This window comes from Amblyomma americanum, chromosome 4 (assembly GCF_052857255.1).
Source record: "Amblyomma americanum isolate KBUSLIRL-KWMA chromosome 4, ASM5285725v1, whole genome shotgun sequence".
NCBI lineage: Eukaryota > Metazoa > Arthropoda > Arachnida > Ixodida > Ixodidae > Amblyomma > Amblyomma americanum.
The window spans coordinates 145,542,920-145,554,041 of NC_135500.1; the positions used below are offsets into that span (position 1 = coordinate 145,542,920).

General features: G+C 47.7%; 1 protein-coding gene across 1 annotated transcript; it reads left to right on the plus strand.

The window, feature by feature from the left end:
* Window positions 1–3,095: 3,095 nt before the first annotated feature.
* On the plus strand, window positions 3,096–8,586 carry LOC144130394 (uncharacterized). Its single transcript, XM_077664319.1, has 3 exons — window positions 3,096–3,152; window positions 4,476–4,749; window positions 8,155–8,586. The coding sequence occupies exons 1-3, from the start codon at window positions 3,145–3,147 to the stop codon at window positions 8,242–8,244; spliced, it is 372 nt and encodes a 123-aa protein (XP_077520445.1). The 5' UTR covers window positions 3,096–3,144; the 3' UTR covers window positions 8,245–8,586.
* The last annotated feature ends 2,536 nt before the right edge of the window (window positions 8,587–11,122 follow it).

Consider the following 11,122-nt stretch of genomic DNA (forward strand, 5'->3'; position numbering starts at 1 on the left):
ACGGCGCTTGAGCGCACTCGCTGTTGCCGCACCGTCGGTCGGCACTCTCGACAGCAGCCTACCTACGCCCGCTGCAGGACAAAAGCCTCTCCCATATAATTTCAGTTAACCCTCTTGTGTGCCAGCCGCAGCCACCTTATCCTCACAAACTTTTTAATCTCGTCCGCCCACCGAACATTTAGCGCCCCCTTCCTATGCTTGCCTTCTCTTGGAATCCACTCCGTTACCCTTAACGACGATCGGCCATCTTGCCTTCGCATCACATGTCTTGCCCAAGCCCATTTCGTTCCCTTGATTTCGACTAAGATGTCATTAACCCGCGTTCGTTCCTTCACCCATTCTGCCCGCTTCTTGTCTCTCAATGTTACACCAATCATTTTCCTTCTCACTGCGTTGTACTCAATTTTAAGTTCAACGCCCACGTTTCCACCCAGTGTATGAGCACGGGAAAGATACAGCTGTTATATACTTTTCTCTAGAGAATATTGATATAGTATATACCAGCTCTATCATGCCCTTAGACACTGCATTACACAGAAAGAAAAAAGGCTCTCATGGTCGGGAGTAGACGTAAACATGCACTACCTTGCAGTACAGGCGTCGCCCATTTTACAGACTGAACTTGGTTGCAAAGGCAAGTCTCGTCACGCCCGGAGCGTCACTTGTGGGGCAGAGTGCGAACTCTCGCTGTTTATAACGGGTTTCGCGCCGTGCTGAAGAATGGCGCCATGGTTCCGCACGAGACCGCGGGCGCGGGAATTGTGCAACGCGAGCGGCACTCTCAGTTCACTCACACGTCGCGAGGATGGCGCTTGCGCAATTCGGACTGCAGGACAGAGCGTAGGCCTCCTCGCGCCGCGCTCTTGCTTCGCCCACCATAGGACTAGGTAGAGTCGCGTTTGACGTGTGCGCCACTCAATGCGGCATCACTGCACGATAGCACTGGAGGGGGCAGACAGAAAGGTTCGCCAAAGTTTGTTTAGGTTCGTCTTTGGGTTCTCCCTCCGTTCTGGCGCCAATGTCACCCGCGGCACGCCGACAACGGGAGGTTAAAGCATCTCACGCCCCAATAAGATATTTGCAAATGCAGCCTCGCTGTACCGATCACCGCGCCAAGAACCATGGCGAGCTGTGTAACAACGGCAGACCCTGATTCGCTGTAAACGCTGTTAAGTTCGGTAACCGCGATTAAGCTTATTCCGTGATTAAGCCGGCTGTGCCTATAGGGTATGGGACAGGGCAGAACTTCAGGTGCAGGCGCTGTTGAGTTAGGTTGATTACTGAGCAGTACATGATTGACTACTCGACCCTGACGCCTGATCTCCCTTCGAAGACAACACCCGGCACTGTTTTGTGCGATTTCAGTAGGTACATGAAGATCCTAATCCGTCATTAACGACGTCACTGTTAGGGAAAGCATGCCTCTTGGAAGTAACCGGAAACTTTTGTGTTCTCGTACTGGCCAGAAAACAGCCTTGTTCATACGGGCCCAGACTACAAGGGACACATCGACGCCCGTGTCGCAGATAGGCTTCGGAATGAGTGCATGTGGGAGCGAAGTGCGGTCCTGTTATCGCGGTCAGTTATTTGTTTTCGTGAAGGACAAAAACATGCACTTTGCTTTCTCCGCGCGGAGTAGGTGCTGTTATTCACCAACCTGCATGACATATACCCGTGTCACACGGGCACTTTCGATCCTCATTGAGCTCGATCTGCATCGAGATTTTCGAGCACGCTCGAAACATCCGGTGCTACACGGGCATTTTAAATGCTCATTGAGAAGTTTCCCTCATGTGTGTTAGGTGGCGCCAAATGTTCCGCCGACAGCAATAACATGGCGATGTCCCGCAACACTGTGCAGTCGGGGGCAGCGGCAGCCAAATCCGTAGCCAAATCGGTACATTGCGTATCTGCACCAGGTTTTTGTGGCGCACTTCTGCTGCTGTGCGATGCAACCCGAGGGCCCGCAACGCCTCCGCGATTTCTGCAAAGACTAGGGCGTTTCTCTTCTGGCGCCGCAAATTATTTAGGCGGTCCTGCCAGCAGTCGATGAGAGCGGCTGTCTCGCGCTCGCTCCATAGTTTCCGCGCCGACGAGCAGGGGGACTCCATCTTTGTTTACACTGACGGCGAAGCTTGGAGCGTGGTGTAGAGATTATTTTCAAATGTTTGCATATAAGCAAGCATAGTACCTGAAAAATGTTCTGTACTACATTTTAATCAATCACAACAACAACAATTGTGGTTTGGTTTTGTTAACTTGTGTTTATTTTTATAGCTTCATGAGAGCGAGAGTGTTCTCGATTGTGCTTGGAACTTCAAGCACTCTTGAGGAATCGGCATCGAGTCAAGCAGGATCGAGCTCGATTGCGCTTGAAAGTGGCCGTGTGACATTGAGTTCGATGAGCATTGACTCAATGAGGATCGAAAGTGCCCGTGTGACAGGGGCATTACTCGCCAAAGATGGCAGATGGTTCTTGATCTGATTCTACGCTTTTGGTCTATCTGCCGGTCGCTCAGAAGACGACTAAATTTGTTTAATGCTGCAGAAATTACGGGAAAAGCTCGTATCAGGTTAAATTTCTCATGAACTGCGGTCTGATTAAGCTTGGATTCAGTATATACATATACCGCTAAAGACAGATAAGGCCACCAGAATCGCGGTCGAAGTTTAGTATAGTCGAAAACATCTCAAGAACGTAGCGGCAAATGACCCTCAGAGGAAGAGGTCTTCCATCCACTGGCGTCGAGATATTGTAATGATGTCGCCGTCAATAACCTTGCACCTGCTAGCCACCTGCGATGGCGTGCTAGAGGTGCAAGGCGGTGTACTTCACTTTAGTATAATGACGGGCTTGCAAAACGCGTGTTTGCGTATGACTGTTATGTTGCTCTAAATAATTTATCGGCCTTGGAGTCGGATAACCATTTGTTGCCAGTAAACGCTGTTTTCTTGCCTGAATACATACATGTAGGGGGGATACATACATACAGGAGTCGAACATGCAGCATGGCAAGCTAAAGATGCGTGAATGGTAGAGATCTGTTTGATTTGCTCAGCGCCTTGCAACTCTTCTCTTATTCCGCAGGCCGCATGGACAGCACAGCACGGACTAGTGAGGATGGGCTCGTCCGCAAATCGGAAATGCCTCGGTGAGTGCCACTGTAATTTCGCGGTAGGGAACGAAAACTTTCCAGAACAAGTCCGACGCTGCTACAGCCTCCACTGGCGGCTGTATACGTGCACTTAAAACCTTTTCTGTCGCCAAACGGAGTTCTTGTCGCCATACTAAAAGTATAGCCCACCGAAAATTATTTAACTCAATGCAAATTGCAAATTCCATGCTTTAATGTTCCGGAGCAACACACGGGATTCTAGATTTTCAATGACTCGCGAGGCTCTTTAAAGTGCGCTGAAAACTCAGCACAAGGCGGTTGTTTTTTGTATTTCAACTCTGTCGAAATGCGACCGCCGTGTTAGGGTTTCGATCCAGTGACCTAGGAATGAGCAGCCGAACGCTAAATGCACCGAGCCACCACGGCGGGTGTCACCTAAAACTCCTCTGTTCACCTTCTTATCAGTGGAAAGGCTAAGGACTGTTGGCACTCTCGAGCGCCAGCGTTGTGGGTCACGTGGCCAGATGGGCGTGGCTCATGTAAGATTTAGAATGACCACTCCCAAGTGATTGGTCGGAGGTTCAATACAGCTATCACTATCGCTCTTTAATTGAGGAGGAAGGAAAAAAACCTGGAAGTAGTGTTTTACTTGTTTGGTGAGTGCTTCAATTACTTTCCGCGATTGTTTGTTTGAATTCAGGGGTCCATAAGGGCTACAGTTCAATTTAGCGTGCTATCGCGACTCTTGCGGCATTCCCGTTTAGGGTTGACTGCAAAATACGCTGAAGTTGGTTACACTGCTAGCATATTAGTATTCCCGCATCACGCGTTCGTGGGCAATGTTTTTTTTGCAGTCGTAACAAGGACAACCGAAAACCTCGCTTTAAATGTAACTCCACAGAACAGTGAACTTTGGTCCCGTTCCGCAACATCACAGGACTTGTTGAAAAGAAAGCAAATGACTTCAAGACTGCCTGAATGTATTGAAAATCTGTATCACCAGCCCTTCTTATTTCGGCATCCTCTGGTTCCTTTTATCTTTGTAATAACGTATCTTACACCGGATTTTGATGGGAACCCTGAAATGAGGGCAGCCTTGAGCGCTTTTGTTAAAAACCGCAACTGCGTGCTTCTTAGGTAAGGGTCGACCTTTGCTTGTAAAAAAGAAAAACAAAACAAGGAGTTTCCAAGGGTCGGAGTATGACTATTTGACTTTGGTTGTCGTACTTTCACGCTTATGATTTTTTTTTCTTGTATCGCCCGCCGCCGCTGACGTGCTCTTTTGACGCCTCTCGACTTTGACCGCTCGGTGCACTCTTCGCGCATTCTTCTTACACCCTTGTTCACGTCGTCCACTAGGCTCTGCTGCAGTGGGCAGCAGCCTCAGCCGCAGAGACAGCCTCATCCACAGCCTCACCCTCAACATCAGCGCTACCAACAGCTGTCGGGTTGTTCCCGTGGCGGTGCCCCGTACCGCAGCAGCTGCTTCAAGGCTTCTGGCATGCCACTCGAGCTGCACTGCAACCGACGCTGGTTGCTCGAGCAGTGCGTGGGGAGTCAGCGCGGCGCAGGCCGAGAGACCATCCAGCTGCTGAGTGTGTTCGGTGGAACACGCACGCATTGCGTAAAACACGTAAGTGCTGAGAGGGACGAGGGATAAACCGCCGTACGATGTGTTTAATGTTGCTAGTGTGTGATGACAACGATAGTTTCAAGGCGCAAGGGCTGCTGCGGCCGAGCAGCGCCACGGACAACGTTAGTGGTCTACAATATCATAAGTTACGTTACGTGGTTGCGTTATACACGCAGTAAAAGCAGATGAGGAGTACAGGGATTACAAATAGTTTACTGTGAATAATTAAACCTTTTGGAGGAAGAGGAGTGGACAGGACAACCTATTTAAATCCGGAATGGTAAATGAAAAATATTGCTAAACGGCAGTGGTTTACACCCTGGGAGAATTAATTTTACCTTGGCAACACAATCAAAATTAAGAAGCGGAGATGGTCAAAAGTAGCGCTACTCTCGGCATGCGCACCATTTGAGCGCGCACAGACAGGAAGAGCCAGAAGGGGAAACAAATTAGTGTTAGTCCTTTCCAATAATCCTACGCATCCTGTCTTTGTTTCTTAGTTTCATATAAAGTGCCTCTTGAGAATACATAACGCAAGCAGCCACCGAAACCAAGGAGGTTACTGAATCTATCTTTTTTCAATCTGTGGTGTTATTTGGAGGTTAATGATGTAAATATTCAACCAATTAAAGATAATTGATGAGTAAGCAGAATAAAAACCACATGCCGCGGGAGGGATCCGAACTCACCACCTCCGAATTTCGCGTCCGGTGGTATACCAACTGAGCTTGTCCAATCTTCTGGTTTTGGGGGTACTTATGTGTAATGTAACTGAACAATCTCAAGGTTGGTTACATGTGGCATTTGGTTGTTTTTTTCTGCTTCCTCATACATTATATTTAAATGATTGAATATTTGCACTATTAATCTCCAATTAATTACCACCACAAATTGAAAAAAAGCTGTGGTTTGACTACTTTTGAACCTGACTGGGCAGCGAAAGCTGTGGAGTATCCGGTAACTAGACGCGGCTGAGCGTTTGTAACGTCGAGTGCGTTCCGGAACTGCCAGCTCCCGAGCTCGTCGAAGCGCCTGCGTCTTCATTCCCATCCATATCACCCGTTATTGAACGTCTCGGTACATAAGTCGAACATACGTTTCTAAGACACCTGTGAATTCACTAGACGTGCAGCATCTGCTGGGCCATCGCCGTACATTGCGTGTTGGTGTTTCTGTGGGCGCCGCGTGATGGCGCTACGACTGCATGCCATGCACGAAGGAAATTCACCGAAAACGTACTTATCTACTCGCGTAATTGGCATATATAATCTTCAAGCGCATAGTTAAATTACTCCTGCACGCCTGAGTACATATCTCGAAGGTACGTGTCTAAGACATCTGTGCATTCACTAGACGTGCCTTCATCCACTTCGTAGAGTCGGAACAGTCGTGGCGGATAAAACCTGAATGGAGGAGAAGAGATTGCTTTTACCATTGGGTGCTGACTACTTGTTGTCACAAACCAGAGTCAATATAACACGTCTTTATTGATTGCTAGGATACGCTGCTCTTTTGGGGCGTGCTCCAGCGGACAATAAGGAAAGACGTAACATTGACGCCGTATAGGATACGATTCCTGGACGTTGAGCCGTATCATTATAAATACGATGGGTCCTTCCTTCTTGGCTTCCACAGTATTTGACGAAGCAGGATGGCTGTACGACACTGCGATGAAGATGCGCGATCTGTCTGAGATTACTTCATAGAAAAGGTATTTAAGCTGCGTGAAGTGTACAAGGAGCTATGTTTTGGAGATGAAGTTATCGAGTTGATCGGACAGGTGTGTTCCTTGATGCAGTGCTGATTTTCTCACGTGAGTGAAACGCCTGTGCGCTTTTTTCTTTACTTGTATGCTCTTGAGAATACGAAGAAACAGAGGACAGCGGACTGCACAACGTAGCTTCCTTCGCTTCCCTGCAAATTAGCGTGTATACACCGCTTTTTTTTCTCGTTTTATCGAGCGCGAAGGATTCCATAGCTAAGGGCTTGCCAAGGGCTCCAGTATTGAGTTTGTGTCATGGATGTAAATTTTACTGCAGGCTACATGCTGTATAGCGTGATGTACACGCCTAAAAGGACAAATATTGCGTACCGGGAGGATCACAACTTGATACGGCTGAGCACGGGGGGGGGGGGGGGGGGGGGGTAACAACAGAAGTGTGCACATACAACCAGTCCGAAATGAAACGCGAACACGATGACTGCATTGAGGGCAGCAAAAGGGGCCGATCTGAAATCAGGAAGACTGAAGAGTGCTCTAGTGAGTTTGCACTTCTATGGCGCTAGTACCACTGAGTAGAATTTATTAATGGACCCTGCTGGTATTTCCTTTGCTGCCGCTAATGTGGTTGGTTCCTTAGTTTCTTTTTCAATTATCCTGTTCGCTTTTCATTCTGGCCTGACAGTATGCTGACAGCGATCCTTCTGTTCGTAAATAAAAGCAGTCTGGCCGTTGAAAGGAGCAGTACAGTGCCCGAAGATAGCTTTTAAATGAGATAAATTGGTTCGTATTTTGTAACGATGCATTTCTCGGTGCATACTTTGTGCCTTTATTACAGACAGTTGCTGTTTGTGGTGTCAAACTTGGTAGCCTGAAAGTAATGCCATTCATCGACTATGCTGACAATGGAAGGGATGACTAACTGCTAATAGGCAGAAATGATTGAATTGCTAACGATATCACCCCCAGTTGCATGCAAATAATTAATAGTAGTAAGCATAGCGGCATACCGCAAAATATTGCAGTGTTTTAAGGAACTTTGAGCCAAGCTACGTGAAAGAGAAATTGGCGACATTGCTGATTTGCATGTCGTGTACCGTTGTCATTACTCGAGTGTAAAGCTTTATTTACAGGTTGCACTTTGGCAGGGCGATGTCCTGCAACAGCGTACTGTTTAATGGAGTTCTGATTGCATAAAAAAGTAAACGAAACAAAGATTCCGCGGTTCAATTTTTCACCCGCCCAGGTGCTTGAAATTCTTAGGCATGGTATGGGTATGCTGAAGCTGAAATATGGAACGGGTGCGCTTGATTCCGCTAACTTGTGGGCACAGGTTGCTTGCCGAGTACTACTATGTAGCATGACATAGCAGCCACGCATCAGTGCGCTTTGGCATCAGGAACTTTAAGTGTTTAATTTTAAGCCATACCACAGTTCTACAACAGCTCTACAACAGAAGTGCCTGCCAGCACCTGAACTGTGTATCCGACCTCCAGATTTTGAGATATATTGCTGGGTGCCGAATACAGTTCTTTGCGTTCCTATATTCAGGGTTAGCAATAGCCGGTGTGCTTGCTTAACGCATCTAATCGCTGTTGTTAGTTGCATTCGCCCATTACCTACTGTTCCTGTCAGCACTAATTCTTTTGCGGAAAGCGAATCACGTGCCGTCTATGCCTGTGCAGCACCACCAACAGCGGGCGCCTTGCAGCAACCGCAGAGGCTCGTGCTGTTCGACTTCCCCAGCATCTGCACGAGCTCTGGCTCGTTGCTAGGGGCCTAGTTTCGCGCTGCGCTTCCACCGTCCTGCCTGGTGTTTGCGCACGCGCACGCGCTACGGAAATGCGGGGGACCAGGGCGCACACCGTGCGTCGAGGTCCCCTGTTCTAGTGCGCGTCGACAGCCCTTGTTGGTTGCCGTCACGATGCCTGTACCTGCTGGCCCTCGCCAGGCACATTGCGGCCGGGCCTCAGGACAGCGCAGCTCCACAGCGGGTTTCCGGTCGTCACTTGAAGCTGGAAGAAAATTTGAGGACCAGGAAACCGGCGGACGTTTTTCATAGAGCTAGCCGACCGGTGGGTTTTTGGACTCCGCAAACGTGACGCATCGAGCATAATTCGCAGAAATAAAACAGAAAAAAGAAACTTCCAAGCCTCTCGCAGCTTCCTCGGCCGGAATAATTAGTGAACCTCTGCTGTCGTCCTGTATACAAACAAAGAAAGAAAGAAACAAACACACGCACGCAACCACAGCCACGAAAGACCACTCTCGTACCAGGGGACCTGTGTGGAGATGAGCACCGTTAAACTATAGTTGAGTAGTTATAAATTAACTACGTCATACAGCAAAAGTGACAACACGGGGTTTTATTTTATGCCATAGTACCGCTGTGACGCCACCGTGAACCCTTAATGAAGATGATGCTGCTTTAGAAAGCTTAAATGATTTCCGATGTAGTGCGATAGAGCCATGGCGCCGAATGCTGTCTCTGGCAGCGCTGAAGGGCTGACTTGTAGAGTGGAGCCGTTATCTTTGCGTTTCTGCATAACAGCGCACTGTAGGCGTCGGTATTCTTTCCGTGCACACGGCCACATGAGTAATGGTGGCACGGTGGAAAAGGAGATGCAACACTTTAGGGTCGAGAGCGTAATGTTCTTATTTTTGAGGAGAAAGTGCGCTAATCGGTCCCAGTCACAATTTGCTCCGTTTCTACTCGGGCGAAATTTAGATCAAATTTGTTCGCTATACTTGCTTTGCCCTGCGAAAATCTGCAAGTCGAATGAAGCAATCACCATGCGCAGGCTCCTGAACTAGGAAATTTAAGCGCCGGATTTGCGGATGCAGATTTTCCGCAGTTTTCTTAACTACGAAGCACACCTAAATGTGGGAATATGTGGTAACAATAAAAAGTGCAGGCTGAGAAAAATTTCGTACAAATGATGCACTTATGCGATTAGCTAGGGCGATTTCGTAAATATTTATAAAACAGGTAAGATTCGTCTCGCCTGCAAGCGAGTGCGGGCTGCCTGGACAGTAGGAATGTAGGAATGTAGGTGTAGCAACATTTGCTCTAAATTTTGGACGGCGCTGCTCGGGCGGCACACACATCTGAGGACGTGGAATCGTCGTCGCTCTAGCGGGGAGCAAGTCTCGCCAGAAACTAGTGCTGTCGCTTAAACCAGGTCACATTGCATCTCACTTTGAAGTCTTGGCGCCACTGTACAAGTTAAATTCAGGTGTTGTAGAAACACTGTTTTAATATACAAGGAAAATCAAGGGCTCAATGTGCTTCGCCTGCAACATCATGCGGATTTGTTGTTGTTGTTGCCTCAATAGCAATGGCACACACCCATGGTGGGGCATTGGCCAGGGCTTGGAGCAGGTCCGAACAGGAGAAAACAATCCAAGCTTAGCTTAAATGGCTCATAAATAGAAATCGAGAAATCTGTAGCTGGCTGTAGCAGCGAGACTCGAAACGCAGCAACTGAATGGTAGAAGGCATGACAATACGTATAGACTTCTCAAATAGCCGTTTAATGACAGTAAGAAGACAATGAAGATAATTTGAATGATACTCCCTATCATCAGATTTGAGGCTGAAGGATATGCAGTCCCCGTAGTGCCCATCAAGTCGACACCGCAGGGTGCAGAAAAATTTCTACGATGCTTAATATCTGAGCATTGCTGCCCGCTGTTATACAAGCGGCCAGTATGACATAAAGCTTCAAAGACACGCTGGTTCAGTAATGCGTCCCGTTTACGACATATCTACCGTTCTTTTTTTCAACGCCGTGGACGACGCATTTTAGCTTTCAGTATACATGAATCCCAGGGCCTTTTGTGTGAATATTACGGGTGTTTTACACTACAAATAAATTTCTCGCTAATTGATTCAATCCCCAATTTGTAAACAAAAAGCTCCCTTTCTGGCTTGCTCTTCACCAGCATTGCAACGTGTGTAGTCTCTTTGCACGAAAACTATCAGGCAGAGGGAAATGTGGAAGGCGATGCTAAAACACAACTTGGCTTGTTGCTGTTGTGCCCTTGGTAAACGGCGCATACCCTTAAGAGGGACTGGCCGCACAGGAAGGAAGGATGGCCATCTGATCTCTCTCTTTTTTCCTTCATGCATACGTCACCGTGGCTTGAATTGAAGATTTCCTAGCGGCAGAAGTTGCAACTAAGAGTATAGAAGGCAACGCACAATCAGGCAAACCACAACAACTACGACTGGGGTGTAAGCGTGTTCCTGTGCCAAATTAAATGCCCTTGTAATTTTTAATCTTTTCATTGCAGTTTTAATTTGTTCGTTTCAACTTTTTTACTTTATAATTTTGGGCGCTCTCTCCTGTCTTTCTGTCGCCAGTTCCCTACCCCGCGCAGAATAGCATGATGATGATGTGATGAATTTTACATGCCGGTTAAAATCCTTGCTTTTCAATAAAGCGTATCTCTCTCTCTCTCTATGTCATGTTTATTCAAGACTGCCCTCTGCGCCTCGGTCTACTCGATGTTCTCTCTATGTCCTGTATAATGGTTTGCGGATGGGGATTAGCAATGTATAAGATGCAGGGACGTGCACCCATAGCCGGGAGCCATCTGGTTTGCTTGGCGAAATGAGTAAAATCGCTTTTCTTGCATGGCTTCATGGTA